At 42.6% G+C, this 15,479-nt stretch overlaps 1 protein-coding gene across 4 annotated transcripts in view; it reads right to left on the bottom strand.

The window, feature by feature from the left end:
- Positions 1–2,433: 2,433 nt before the first annotated feature.
- The window catches only part of LOC142560456 (uncharacterized), a 93,872-nt gene continuing 80,826 nt past the window's right edge, over positions 2,434–15,479 (bottom strand). For 2 of the 4 annotated variants that reach the window (XM_075672580.1, XM_075672583.1), the window contains 2 exons: positions 4,824–5,013; positions 2,434–3,034 (listed from right to left, as the gene is read on the bottom strand). Coding sequence is in view for 3 of the 4 variants with exons in the window: in XM_075672583.1 (XP_075528698.1) it covers positions 4,984–5,013 (30 nt within the window). In the remaining variant the exon portion in view is untranslated. The remainder of the gene's footprint in view (positions 3,035–4,823; positions 5,014–15,479) is intronic. The other 2 variants (XM_075672581.1, XM_075672582.1) reach the window with 1 other exon arrangement.

Genomic DNA, 15,479 nt, shown 5'->3' with positions numbered 1-15,479 from the left:
ATAGTGTGCACCATGACACAAAACTCCCTCTTATCCGCCACATTCCGGTGGCCGAGAGCACAGCTGGGTGCCGGAACTCCCAGTTCCGGCACTTGGAGTTCCGGCACCCAGTTGTACGGCACCGTGACTCCCAGGGGGTCACCTGCCTCATAGTGCCGACGTCCGCACCGCCTTCAATCCGCGCACTGGCCATGCGTACGCCGGTACTACGATGCAGGAGGTCCTCTGGGGTCCGAGACCCAGCCTTAACGGTCCACCTCGAACCTTCGTGGATGGCACTTCGAGCCCCGGCATCCGCATCGCTGCCTTTTCTTTTTTTCAGCGATGCAGGCAGCGGGAATCGAACCACCGTCCTGAAGGATACGAGTTCAACACTCAAGCCGCTCGGCTACCGGAACGGCACATCGAACCCTGTTTATTTGTCGACCAGTAGCTTGGCCAGCTGGGCCGCTGTCGCGGCCTACGCTCACATAGTCCGTTCTGCCGACAACATACCACATGCTCTATCCGCGTGCTCATGTGCGCATTACGCTACACTCTGTGTACACTTTGCAGCAGCGTAGCGGAACTGTATTCGGCGTCACTGAACACGCTGTAGTTATTTGAATCCTTGACCCGGTTTAGTAGCACTGCGAGGAGCGGTTATAGCAAGCTGTTCAATTCCTTTTATGAGAAGACCCACGTCCCCCTTTGACAGAATTAGTTGTCGATTGACTGGCCACACTCGGACGCTTGTCCACGCTGAAAGAAAATGCTAGCGAAGAGACCAGACACGCACGGGCGTTAATTCCACACACCGTAACTTTATTTCGAAGCTCTTAACCATTCGTACACCAGCAAAAAGCATTCCTCCGGCCCTGTAAAAACAAAATTGAGGCACGATAAAAACCCGAACATTCTCACCTTAATTTACGCCGTATACATGCGCGCACATGACGCCGAAAGTGCAAATTTCTCACAAATATGACATCGAATTCACTACTAGGACGACAGGTGCCGGGAGTAGAAAGTAACGCTGGCAGGGGAAAACAAATACTATCACAAATTCTTAGTGGCAATTCCGAAGTCCTGGAGATCGTAAAACCCAGAAGGCTGTATCTGTGCGAGAAAACGAAATCCATTCTAGAGGTACGTTTGGAACAGCTTAACGGAAACCTCCGGCCATAGAGTTTCTCACTACATTACCTAGAGGGAAATCTGGCGCTGCTGCGCTGTGGTATGCATGGGAATGACGGTATATTGTGGATTCAGATTGGCATCGTTCTCGTAGAGGCAAGACACTTTGAAGATGCGCTTGGCAAGTACCGTTCAGTCTGTCAAGATTGATTTTCTACTAGAACAGCACGTGAAAAGCTGTTTTAGCTTTATTATTACGCGAAAACATGTCTTGTTTAACTATGAGAACTTGTTATTGTGCGTACGACTACATGTTCCGTAAAAAAGTATCAGCGGGCCGCTAAAGTTGAAGGTTCGCGCTCGCTTGGAAACAGTTCGTCGTCTGTTCTTGCTTTTCTTCGCTTGGTCATGCATCGTGGGAGAGTACAGATGTAATATGCGTGAATGGAAACATTTTGAAGATTTTACTTGGAGAACGCGTTATTTGCGTAGCCATATCCACGTTTTAGACGAAGCCTCTTACAACACCAGCCAACACCAGCCTCGCAGACGGCACGGTGCCCCTTTAAGAAACTCCCATAGACGGTGGCGCCAGATCACCCTCTAGGTGTTATAGTGAGAAACTCTGCCTCCGGCTAATAAGCCCGGCGCACGGCTGTTCGCGAGGATTGTGGAACGCGAGACACAAGTACGCGAAAAACTACAGAACAGCACGAAAGTACTTCCGATGCTCAACAAGCTTTTTCGTTCTTATACGGCGATTGCTTAACATCCTAATGTCACGCGTAAGTTTGCCTGCTACACAACACAGGCGCCAGTTCAGAGTGATAAATTATCCCGACGTCTTCTATTCTACTCAACCTGCGGTATGCCTCCCAGACGAACTCCAAATTTTGCAGTAGCTTGGTGTGGTGTCCTTTCAGGCTTCGCTATCCATTGCTGCAGTTTTTCAAGTACTTACTTCGACGAGTTCGCTGTTCAGAGCATCCAACAACACCGACACCAAACGTATTTGGGCGCACTAAACCCTGCAATGCCCAAACAGCGCTTTACACGAAATAAGTACAACTTGATTTCTCGCCATGGAGCGCAAAGTTATACTGAAGATAGCTTCAGCAAACATAACGAGCACTGCAGCTAGTAGTTACATTCCTAAGCTGTTCACGTGTGAAACTAGCGCTGCAATATATGTCGCGACTTCTCTTTCACGTGCAGAAATTTGAAATTCAGTCTCGAACGGCGCAGTAATCATTGCATTGCGTTATGTATTGCAGGGTTAAAAAGGATCCTGACCGAAGCTCTTCGCTTATTGAATAACAGTAGGCGACTAACATACGCCACCGCGAAAGTCTCCGGCAAATTTTGCAGTCGTACGTGGGTTTTTCGTTATTTCAGCTAGTCATGCACTCCACCAACATTCCACTCCTTGTCTTCCCCTCCCCCCTTCACCAACTAGATAACTCGGTAAGCCGCCGTGCTATCGGTGCTCTATTTCGAAGACCCGCCCGTAACTCACCTCAAGCTACCCAGGACGTACCCCGGAAACACTTATTAGTTCGAGTCGTGGTACGTGAAGTGTAAGACATCTTGCACGTCATGGGCGTTAAACGTCGCCATCGTCGTCGTCTTCTGGCCTTTTGGCCTGCGGTGTTTTCAGACTTTATTTTTGTGTGTGCGGAACCAAGCGCTTGTCGTACTTTTCAGCAACGGTGCGAATGGCCACGTCATCGTGACAGTGAAACTGGACTCGCTGACGCGAGTTCGAGACCTGGCGTTCGAGCTGAACCTCTCCAGTCTGGGTCAGCGGCTGCTCGGTGGCTCGCGCACCAGGTTGCTTCAGATCGAGGGATTCTCCGAAGTCCGTGGTGGGGAGATCCTCGCCATCATCGCCACTTCCGGTGAGCACGCTGCTCTGGAACTAACAAAAAAAAAAAGAAAAATTGAGTGGGCTGGCAACTTCTTCAGGCAGAAATCAATGCTTCCCGCGTGTTTTCCTCAGTTGTCAGGAATTCGCATACTGTTCGATGCCAAGTTAGTGCTATGGAAAGTGGAAGGGCGAAATTTACAGACCCTGCCTCCTAGCGCCGCTTACGCAGGATATAGCCCAATTATAGTCCGTTTTATTTATGTATTTAATTTTTTATTTATTTGCAGTATCTAACAGGCTGCTGATCGGATCAATATGTAAGGGGGCTTTACGTGGTTAGTAATATGGTGACGAGTACTGAAAGAAACATACATATATTGGCTATGTACGAAAAATAATACAATCCCAATGCTCTTCATCAAGCGAATACACAACAGAGTTCATATAAACTAGACGACTGGACATTATCTAAACTTTTGAACGCCACAACGTTCTCGTGCTGTTGCGCATGCATCTAGTCGGCGTTTTGTTTCAAAAGCACAGATCGACCCACGTGCTACATAGGGGACAATTCCAGCCAGAATATATACGCCATTTCATGGCCCGCCTTATTAATTGCAAAGAACTGAATATTTCAAATAGGAACCTGTCAGTGGCACGCTGCTCATTTGTGAAGCGAGCCAGTGTGTGTCAAAAGCACGAGTCCAAGTAATGAATCGGCGGAGTACGAATTCCGATACAGAAACGAGTGCTTCTTATCCGCTCCGATTGGAAGGCTCACATTAATCTAGCTGAAGATGTTTCATACGCAGACCCGCAATTACGCACTGTTAACTTGAGGGCCTAAGTTTAGCCAATGGGCTTTAACTAGATTTTAATTCGGAACCACTGTATCATCAGCATAAATACAAACCTGATCAGAAAATAACCGAATCGAATTTCTGGTGAGGTAGGTACATGGAATATAATTGCTATGTAGCCTCTGTTTAAGCATGTAGCAGTAGTCTTTAGTGTAGGTTTTGGTGTCTTAATTCAAATCGCATAAACAAATACAGGTGAACTTGGGAACGGGACGATATGCCCGAGTATTTTCAGAATTGTTCACGTTTGAAACTACGCTGATGCTGCCCCCAATTGTGATTTACTTGCTTCAGTACTAGCAAATTATTCCGAAGCTCAGGATTAGACCGAAAATGTTCAGCTCACCAAGGAAAAGTAGTTTACAGCATGCGTTCGTTTCTAATCCGACTTTTTCACTTTTCTGTGCTGTGCTCTGTCGCATGCCGCTGGCAACGCTTTGGAAGGGAGCCGGGGCTTTCGCCCTTCGAGTTGTGGAGCTGCACGCATGTTGAGTCTGCATCGGTTACGCGTTTCGTCGATCGCGACTGGCTTCTTCATGGAAGCAATGTCGTACCTGGAAGCCACGTCGCAATCATCGACCACCGGATGAGCAAGCCTGAGCGCTCTCTCGTGCCAGCAATGCGGCCGTTAAAGGCGCGCCGAGTTCCGTCTGCGGACGCGGCTGCCTTAGAGTTTGTTGTCGCTGATTTCACCAGTTGGAACTCGCTCTGTATAATTTTTACACATACTTTAGACCTTTCGCATATTGAATAAGTCTTAGCGCGCAGCCTTGCGAGTCAGATTAACCGAAGCGGTGCATTTGTTTACATTGACATCTACATCCACGGGTCGTTGATTGTTAGCGTGAAATGTAGAAACGGTGCATCGCTGACATGAAATGTGAAAACGTAGCAAAACGTACACATCTGCAAATATCAGCGGCCGAGTCAATTAAACAAAATACTTTTGCACTTAAAAACGCTGAGCAAGAAGGTTCAACCTTGCTGGACATCCTGGCCAACCGACGTCCAAAGTGGAGCATCCGGCTGCGCAAGGACAGCAGAGTGTGCTCCAGCTTTGCCAGTGGCGTGAACACTGTGGCACCTACGTTGCTCGCAACTGCAACATGTGGCTTGAGATGAGCATGCTGCAGGAGATGTTCAACTCGCTGCTGCAGAAGTCAGGTCGACCTGGGATGATGCCAAGGCAACAGTGAGAATGACATATACTCGTCTTTCTGAGTTTATTGAATAATTGACCAGGCTAAACAGTTACCGCCACATTAGAGAGCAATCAGGAGTAATTTTGCGTCGTTCATTCCTTTATTTCAATAAACAACGGATTACCACAGGGGTACTGTATGGTCTGGCAAACACTACAGTATGTGTCTATATAAGAGCTAGTGCAAAAGAGCGATACCTTTAGGTTTGTCTTTCACATGACTGTCAAAACCTTTTGCAGTCGTTATTAGTGTTATATAGCATAACCAGCATGAAACATTTGAAACAACTTTGGCCCTACAATACACCAGGTAATAGGTGCGACGCCTGTGGGCAGTCTATGCAAACCACCTACCCGCTGTTCTTTATAAGACATGACTCGATGCGAGGCAAACCCCCGACCTCTGTGCAGAGCTGTCAGTGGCATTCCATGACAATAAATGGCACCATATGTTCTCGCCTACTCTTAACTGCTAATAGCACTTGCCAATGCCTATTGGATTGCATTTCCGGGCGAAATGTCTACTGATGATGATGCCTGCTGCTGATGACACATTTAACTTCAGTGATGTTTATCTCCTTCATGCAGATGTAGCCTTGCTAAACCAACCCATTTTTGACTGACGTTCTAAACTGATTTTGTCCAACAGGCGACCAGGGCGGGCATCGTCATCATGACGGTCCATCCATCCAACTATGACATCTTCACCATAACGACGCGAGGTAGATCGCCGTCTGCAGTAAACAGCCGTGTCGATAGGCACACTACTTTAATATACTGCCAACTGCGTTGGCGGATAGGCAAAGAAAGTTGACGGCATCACATGCTCCCATAAAGCTAGGGCTAAAATTAAACAATTAAATCTAGCTGGACGATTTTTATCGAAAGAATAATTCACAGACAGAGAAGTCAGATGACATGCAATGTCACTCATTCATTCATGAGTGAATGTCATTCCCCCTTAAGAGAGAGAGAGCAAATGATAAATGAAAGGTAGGGAGGTTAACCAGGACTGAGCCCGGTTGGCTACTCTACACTGGGGAAAGGGAAAAGGGGACGGAAAGATTAAAAGAAGAGAAAGTCTACTGGGGATATTGTTAGTACACTTTTAGTGACTTTTCATTACGTGATGAATAAACTTGTTTGTGTACATTACATTGCGCTTTAACATCAGAAGCATATAGCCCTTAAAATAATCTCTCCGGTTGCTTTATAAAATCAAACAGCTCAGATTCAACGCATAGATCATTCCTCCTGGAAAAAAATTTTATTGACAATGATTTACGCGATGAATTAACGAATTTGCGTAAGTTACTTTCCGCGTTAAAAGCAAAAGCCTATAAGCATTTAAATATTCTCTCCGCCTTACTTTATAATTTCTCACAGCTAAATTCCATACATAAATCATTTCACCAGCAAATGCCTTTTTAATCACAATTATTTACGTGACGAATAAACGCTTCTGCGTAAATTACTTTCCGTTTAGAAGCAGAGGCCTATAACACTTGAGAATATTTTCTTCGTCGTGTTTTATAACTTCTAACAGCTAAGATTCAAAGCATAGATCATTCCACCAGCAAATGCACTTTTACTGACAATTACCTACGCGTTAAAAAAAAAAACAAATTTCCATAGGTTACCTTCCACGTTAAAGCCAGAAGCCTATAGCCCTTATAGAATAATATTTACGCTTACTTTAAAAGTTCCATCATCTCAGATTCTACGCATAGATCATTCCCCAGGAAATAATCTATTACTGACAATTATTTACTCGATGAATAACCGAATTTCTGTAAATAACTTTCCGCGTTAAAACAAGAAGCTAATAGCCCCTTAGAAGCTTTAAAACACGGTGGAGAGATTATTCTAACAGATCAGATTCAACGCATAGATCATTCCTCCAGTAAATGCACTTTCACTGAAAATTACGCGATAAAAAAACGAATTTGCAGAAATTACTTTCCGTGTTAAAAGCAGAATCCTATAGCCCTTTATAGTAATCTCTCCATTTGCTTTATAACTTCTAACAACTAAGATTGACAGCATAGATCATTCCCCCAGATAATAAACTTTTACTGACAAATATTTAGGCGACAATTAAACGAAATTGCATAAATTGGCTTCCCCTTTAAAAGCATACGCCTATAGCCTTTAGAATAGTCCTTTATCACTTTTCCTAACAACTCAAATTCAACGCATAAAGTATTTCCACCTGAAAGTCACTTTTTCAGACAATTATTCACGCGATGAATAAACGAATTTGCGCAAATTAGTTTCCCCGTTAGAAGCAGAACGCGTTAGCCCTTTCGAATATTAGTGCCACTGTGTTCTATCGCTTTTCCTAACAGCTCAGATTCAACGCATAGATCAATCCCACCTGAAATTCACTTTCTGAGAATTCTTTACTCGACTAACAAACAAATTTCCACAAATAATTTGCCACGTAAGAAGGAGAAGCCTCTAGCCCTTTAGAAAATTAACGCTACCTCTTTATCACTTTTCCTAACAGCGCCCAATCAACGCATAGATCATTCCCACCCTCAAGTCCCCTTTTCAGACAATTATTTGAGCGATGAATAAACGAATTTGCGCAAATTAGTTTCCCCGTTAGAAGCAGAACGCGTTAGCCCTTTCGAATATTAGTGCCACTGTGTTCTATCGCTTTTCCTAACAGCTCAGATTCAACGCATAGATCATTCCCATCTGAAAGTCACTTTCTGAGACAATTATTTACTCGACTAACAAACAAATTTCCACAAATATATTGCCACGTAAGAAGGAGAAGCCTCTAGCCCTTTAGAATATTAACGCCACCTCTTTATCACTTTTCCTAACAGCGCCAATCAACGCAAAGATCATTCCCACCCTCAAGTCCCTTTTTCAGACAATTATTTAAGCGATGAGTAAACGAATTTGCACAAATTAGTTTCCCCGTTAGAAGCAGAACGCGTTAGCCCTTTCGAATATTAGTGCCACTGTGTTCTATCGCTTTTCCTAACAGCTCAGATTCAACGCATAGATCATTCCCATCTGAAAGTCACTTTCTGAGACAATTATTTACTCGACTAACAAACAAATTTCCACAAATATATTGCCACGTAAGAAGGAGAAGCCTCTAGCCCTTTAGAATATTAACGCCACCTCTTTATCACTTTTCCTAACAGCGCCGAATCAACGCATAGATCATTCCCACCCTCAAGTCCCTTTTTCAGACAATTATTTAAGCGATGAGTAGACGAATTTGCGCAAATTAGTTTCCCCGTTAGAAGCAGAACGCGTTAGCCCTTTCGAATATTAGTGCCACTGTGTTCTATCGCTTTTCCTAACAGCTCAGATTCAACGCATAGATCATTCCCATCTGAAAGTCACTTTCTGAGAATTATTTACTCGACTAACAAACAAATTTCCACAAATAATTTGCCACGTAAGAAGGAGAAGCCTCTAGCCCTTTAGAAAATTAACGCTACCTCTTTATCACTTTTCCTAGCAGCGCCCAATCAACGCATAGATCATTCCCACCCTCAAGTCCCCTTTTCAGACAATTATTCAAGCGATGAGTAAACGAATTTGCGCAAATTAGTTTCCCCGTTAGAAACAGAACGCGTTAGCCTTTTCGAATATTACTGCCACTGTGTTCTATCGCTTTTCCTAACAGCTCAGATTCAACGCATAGATCATTCCCATCTGAAAGTCACTTTCTGAGAATTATTTGCTCGACTAACAAACAAATTTCCACAAATAATTTGCCACGTAAGAAGGAGAAGCCTCTAGACCTTTAGAAAATTAACGCTACCTCTTTATCACTTTTCCTAACAGCGCCGAATCAACGCATAGATCATTCCCACCCTTAAGTCCCCTTTTCAGACAATTATTTGAGCGATGAATAAACGAATTTGGGCAAATTAGTTTCCCCGTTAGAAGCAGAACGCGTTAGCCCTTTCGAATATTAGTGCCACTGTGTTCTATCGCTTTTCCTAACAGCTCAGATTCAACGCATAGATCATTCCCATCTGAAAGTCACTTTCTGAGAATTATTTACTTGACTAACAAACAAAGTTCCACAAATAATTTGCCACGTAAGAAGGAGAAGCCTCTAGCCCTTTAGAAAATTAACGCTACCTCTTTATCACTTTTCCTAACAGCGCCCAATCAACGCATAGATCATTCCCACCCTCAAGTCCCCTTTTCAGACAATTATTCAAGCGATGAGTAAACGAATTTGCGCAAATTAGTTTCCCCGTTAGAAACAGAACGCGTTAGCCTTTTCGAATATTACTGCCACTGTGTTCTATCGCTTTTCCTAACAGCTCAGATTCAACGCATAGATCATTCCCATCTGAAAGTCACTTTCTGAGAATTATTTGCTCGACTAACAAACAAATTTCCACAAATAATTTGCCACGTAAGAAGGAGAAGCCTCTAGCCCTTTAGAAAATTAACGCTACCTCTTTATCACTTTTCCTAACAGCGCCGAATCAACGCATAGATCATTCCCACCCTTAAGTCCCCTTTTCAGACAATTATTTGAGCGATGAATAAACGAATTTGGGCAAATTAGTTTCCCCGTTAGAAGCAGAACGCGTTAGCCCTTTCGAATATTAGTGCCACTGTGTTCTATCGCTTTTCCTAACAGCTCAGATTCAACGCATAGATCATTCCCATCTGAAAGTCACTTTCTGAGACAATTATTTACTCGACTAACAAACAAATTTCCACAAATAATTTGCCACGTAAGAAGGAGAAGCCTCTAGCGCTTTAGAATATTAACGCTACCTCTTTATCACTTTTCCTAACAGCGCCCAATCAACGCATAGATCATTCCCACCCTCAAGTCCCCTTTTCAGACAATTATTTAGGCGATGAGTAAACGAATTTGCGCAAATTAGTTTCCCCGTTATAAGAAAAACGCGTTAGCCCTTTCGAATATTAGCGCCACTGTGTTCTATCGCTTTTCCTAACAGCTCAGATTCAACGCATAGATCATTCCCATCTGAAAGTCACTTTCTGAGACAATTATTTACTCGACTAACAAACAAATTTCCACAAATAATTTGCCACGTAAGAAGGAGAAGCCTCTAGCCCTTTAGAATATTAACGCAACCTCTTTATCACTTTTCCTAACAGCGCCCAATCAACGCATAGATCATTCCCACCCTCAAGTCCCCTTTTCAGACAATTATTTAGGGGATGAGTAAACGAATTTGCGCAAATTAGTTTCCCCGTTAGAAGAAAAACGCGTTGGCCTTTTCGAATATTAGCGCCACTGTGTTCTATCGCTTTTCCTAACAGCTCAGATTCAACGCATAGATCATTCCCATCTGAAAGTCACTTTCTGAGACAATTATTTACTCGACTAACAAACAAATTTCCACAAATAATTTGCCACGTAAGAAGGAGAAGCCTCTAGCACTTTGGAAAATTAACGCTACCTCTTTATCACTTTTCCTAACAGCGCCGAATCAACGCATAGATCATTCCCACCCTCAAGTCCCTTTTTCAGACAATTATTTAAGCGATGAGTAAACGAATTTGCGCAAATCAGTTTCCCCGTTAGAAGCAGAAAGCGTTAGCCCTTTCGAATATTAGTGCCACTGTGTTCTATCGCTTTTCCTAACAGCTCAGATTCAACGCATAGATCATTCCCATCTGAAAGTCACTTTCTGAGAATTATTTACTCGACTAACAAACAAATTTCCACAAATAATTTGCCACGTAAGAAGGAGAAGCCTCTAGCCCTTTAGAAAATTAACGCTACCTCTTTATCACTTTTCCTAACAGCGCCCAATCAACGCATAGATCATTCCCACCCTAAAGTCCCCTTTTCAGACAATTATTTAAGAGATGAGTAAACGAATTTGCGCAAATTAGTTTCCCCGTTAGAAGCAGAACGCGTTAGCCCTTTCGAATATTAGTGCCACTGTGTTCTATCGCTTTTCCTAGCAGCTCAGATTCAACGCATAGATCATTCCCATCTGAAAGTCACTTTCTGAGAATTATTTGCTCGACTAACAAACAAATTTCCACGAATAATTTGCCACGTAAGAAGGAGAAGCCTCTAGCCCTTTAGAAAATTAACGCTACCTCTTTATCACTTTTCCTAACAGCGCCCAATCAACGCATAGATCATTCCCACCCTAAAGTCCCCTTTTCAGACAATTATTTAAGAGATGAGTAAACGAATTTGCGCAAATTAGTTTCCCCGTTAGAAGCAGAACGCGTTAGCCCTTTCGAATATTAGTGCCACTGTGTTCTATCGCTTTTCCTAGCAGCTCAGATTCAACGCATAGATCATTCCCATCTGAAAGTCACTTTCTGAGAATTATTTGCTCGACTAACAAACAAATTTCCACGAATAATTTGCCACGTAAGAAGGAGAAGCCTCTAGCCCTTTAGAAAATTAACGCTACCTCTTTATCACTTTTCCTAACAGCGCCCAATCAACGCATAGATCGTTCCCACCCTCAAGTCCCCTTTTCAGACAATTATTTGAGCGATGAATAAACGAATTTGCGCAAATTAGTTTCCCCGTTAGAAGCAGAACGCGTTAGCCCTTTCGAATATTAGCGCCACTGTGTTCTATCGCTTTTCCTAACAGCTCAGATTCAACGCATAGATCATTCCCATCTGAAAGTCACTTTCTGAGAATTATTTACTCGACTAACAAACAAATTTCCACAAATAATTTGCCACGTAAGAAGGAGAAGCCTCTAGCGCTTTAGAATATTAACGCTACCTCTTTATCACTTTTCCTAACAGCGCCCAATCAACGCATAGATCATTCCCACCCTCAAGTCCCCTTTTCAGACAATTATTCAGGCGATGAGTAAACGAATTTGCGCAAATTAGTTTCCCCGTTATAAGAAAAACGCGTTAGCCCTTTCGAATATTAGCGCCACTGTGTTCTATCGCTTTTCCTAACAGCTCAGATTCAACGCATAGATCATTCCCATCTGAAAGTCACTTTCTGAGACAATTATTTACTCGACTAACAAACAAATTTCCACAAATATGTTGCCACGTAAGAAGGAGAAACCTCTAGCCCTTTAGAATATTAACGCGACCTCTTTATCACTTTTCCTAACAGCGCCGAATTAACGCATAGATCATTCCCACCCTCAAGTCCCTTTTTCAGACAATTATTTAAGCGATGAGTAAACGAATTTGCGCAAATTAGTTTCCCCGTTAGAAGCAGAACGCGTTAGCCCTTTCGAATATTAGTGCCACTGTGTTCTATCGCTTTTCCTAACAGCTCAGATTCAACGCATAGATCATTCCCATCTGAAAGTCACTTTCTGAGAATTATTTACTCGACTAACAAACAAATTTCCACAAATAATTTGCCACGTAAGAAGGAGAAGCCTCTAGCACTTTGGAAAATTAACGCTACCTCTTTATCACTTTTCCTAACAGCGCCGAATCAACGCATAGATCATTCCCACCCTCAAGTCCCTTTTTCAGACAATTATTTAAGCGATGAGTAAACGAATTTGCGCAAATTAGTTTCCCCGTTAGAAGCAGAACGCGTTAGCCCTTTCGAATATTAGTGCCACTGTGTTCTATCGCTTTTCCTAACAGCTCAGATTCAACGCATAGATCATTCCCATCTGAAAGTCACTTTCTGAGAATTATTTACTCGACTAACAAACAAATTTCCACAAATAATTTGCCACGTAAGAAGGAGAAGCCTCTAGCCCTTTAGAAAATTAACGCTAGCTCTTTATCACTTTTCCTAACAGCGCCCAATCAACGCATAGATCATTCCCACCCTAAAGTCCCCTTTTCAGACAATTATTTAAGAGATGAGGAAACGAATTTGCGCAAATTAGTTTCCCCGTTAGAAGCAGAACGCGTTAGCCCTTTCGAATATTAGTGCCACTGTGTTCTATCGCTTTTCCTAGCAGCTCAGATTCAACGCATAGATCATTCCCATCTGAAAGTCACTTTCTGAGAATTATTTGCTCGACTAACAAACAAATTTCCACGAATAATTTGCCACGTAAGAAGGAGAAGCCTCTAGCCCTTTAGAAAATTAACGCTACCTCTTTATCACTTTTCCTAACAGCGCCCAATCAACGCATAGATCATTCCCACCCTAAAGTCCCCTTTTCAGACAATTATTTAAGAGATGAGTAAACGAATTTGCGCAAATTAGTTTCCCCGTTAGAAGCAGAACGCGTTAGCCCTTTCGAATATTAGTGCCACTGTGTTCTATCGCTTTTCCTAGCAGCTCAGATTCAACGCATAGATCATTCCCATCTGAAAGTCACTTTCTGAGAATTATTTGCTCGACTAACAAACAAATTTCCACGAATAATTTGCCACGTAAGAAGGAGAAGCCTCTAGCCCTTTAGAAAATTAACGCTACCTCTTTATCACTTTTCCTAACAGCGCCGAATCAACGCATAGATCATTCCCACCCTCAAGTCCCCTTTTCAGACAATTATTTGAGCGATGAATAAACGAATTTGCGCAAATTAGTTTCCCCGTTAGAAGCAGAAGGCGTTAGCCCTTTCGAATATTAGTGCCACTGTGTTCTATCGCTTTTCCTAACAGCTCAGATTCAACGCATAGATCATTCCCATCTGAAAGTCACTTTCTGAGACAATTATTTACTCGACTAACAAACAAATTTCCACAAATAATTTGCCACGTAAGAAGGAGAAGCCTCTAGCCCTTTAGAATATTAACGCGACCTCTTTATCACTTTTCCTAACAGTGCCGAATCAACGCATAGATCATTCCCACCCTCAAGTCCCCTTTTCAGACAATTATTTGAGCGATGAATAAACGAATTTGCGCAAATTAGTTTCCCCGTTAGAAGAAAAACGCGTTAGCCCTTTCGAATATTAGCGCCACTGTGTTCTATCGCTTTTCCTAACAGCTCAGATTCAACGCATAGATCATTCCCATCTGAAAGTCACTTTCTGAGACAATTATTTACTCGAGTAACAAACAAATTTCCACAAATAATTTGCCACGTAAGAAGGAGAAGCCTCTAGCCCTTTAGAAAATTAACGCTACCTCTTTATCACTTTTCCTAACAGCGCCCAATCAACGCATAGATCGTTCCCACCCTCAAGTCCCCTTTTCAGACAATTATTTGAGCGATGAATAAACGAATTTGCGCAAATTAGTTTCCCCGTTAGAAGCAGAACGCGTTAGCCCTTTCGAATATTAGCGCCACTGTGTTCTATCGCTTTTCCTAACAGCTCAGATTCAACGCATAGATCATTCCCATCTGAAAGTCACTTTCTGAGAATTATTTACTCGACTAACAAACAAATTTCCACAAATAATTTGCCACGTAAGAAGGAGAAGCCTCTAGCGCTTTAGAATATTAACGCTACCTCTTTATCACTTTTCCTAACAGCGCCCAATCAACGCATAGATCATTCCCACCCTCAAGTCCCCTTTTCAGACAATTATTTAGGCGATGAGTAAACGAATTTGCGCAAATTAGTTTCCCCGTTATAAGAAAAACGCGTTAGCCCTTTCGAATATTAGCGCCACTGTGTTCTATCGCTTTTCCTAACAGCTCAGATTCAACGCATAGATCATTCCCATCTGAAAGTCACTTTCTGAGACAATTATTTACTCGACTAACAAACAAATTTCCACAAATATGTTGCCACGTAAGAAGGAGAAACCTCTAGCCCTTTAGAATATTAACGCGACCTCTTTATCACTTTTCCTAACAGCGCCGAATTAACGCATAGATCATTCCCACCCTCAAGTCCCTTTTTCAGACAATTATTTAAGCGATGAGTAAACGAATTTGCGCAAATTAGTTTCCCCGTTAGAAGCAGAACGCGTTAGCCCTTTCGAATATTAGTGCCACTGTGTTCTATCGCTTTTCCTAACAGCTCAGATTCAACGCATAGATCATTCCCATCTGAAAGTCACTTTCTCAGAATTATTTACTCGACTAACAAACAAATTTCCACAAATAATTTGCCACGTAAGAAGGAGAAGCCTCTAGCACTTTGGAAAATTAACGCTACCTCTTTATCACTTTTCCTAACAGCGCCGAATCAACGCATAGATCATTCCCACCCTCAAGTCCCTTTTTCAGACAATTATTTAAGCGATGAGTAAACGAATTTGCGCAAATTAGTTTCCCCGTTAGAAGCAGAACGCGTTAGCCCTTTCGAATATTAGTGCCACTGTGTTCTATCGCTTTTCCTAACAGCTCAGATTCAACGCATAGATCATTCCCATCTGAAAGTCACTTTCTGAGAATTATTTACTCGACTAACAAACAAATTTCCACAAATAATTTGCCACGTAAGAAGGAGAAGCCTCTAGCCCTTTAGAAAATTAACGCTAGCTCTTTATCACTTTTCCTAACAGCGCCCAATCAACGCATAGATCATTCCCACCCTAAAGTCCCCTTTTCAGACAATTATTTAAGAGATGAGTAAACGAATTTGCGCAA

The sequence above is a fragment of the Dermacentor variabilis genome, chromosome 10, assembly GCF_050947875.1.
Source record: "Dermacentor variabilis isolate Ectoservices chromosome 10, ASM5094787v1, whole genome shotgun sequence".
NCBI classification, from domain to species: domain Eukaryota; kingdom Metazoa; phylum Arthropoda; class Arachnida; order Ixodida; family Ixodidae; genus Dermacentor; species Dermacentor variabilis.
Note: the sequence above shows the minus strand (reverse complement) of the source record. Positions and strands in the feature narration are given on the sequence as shown.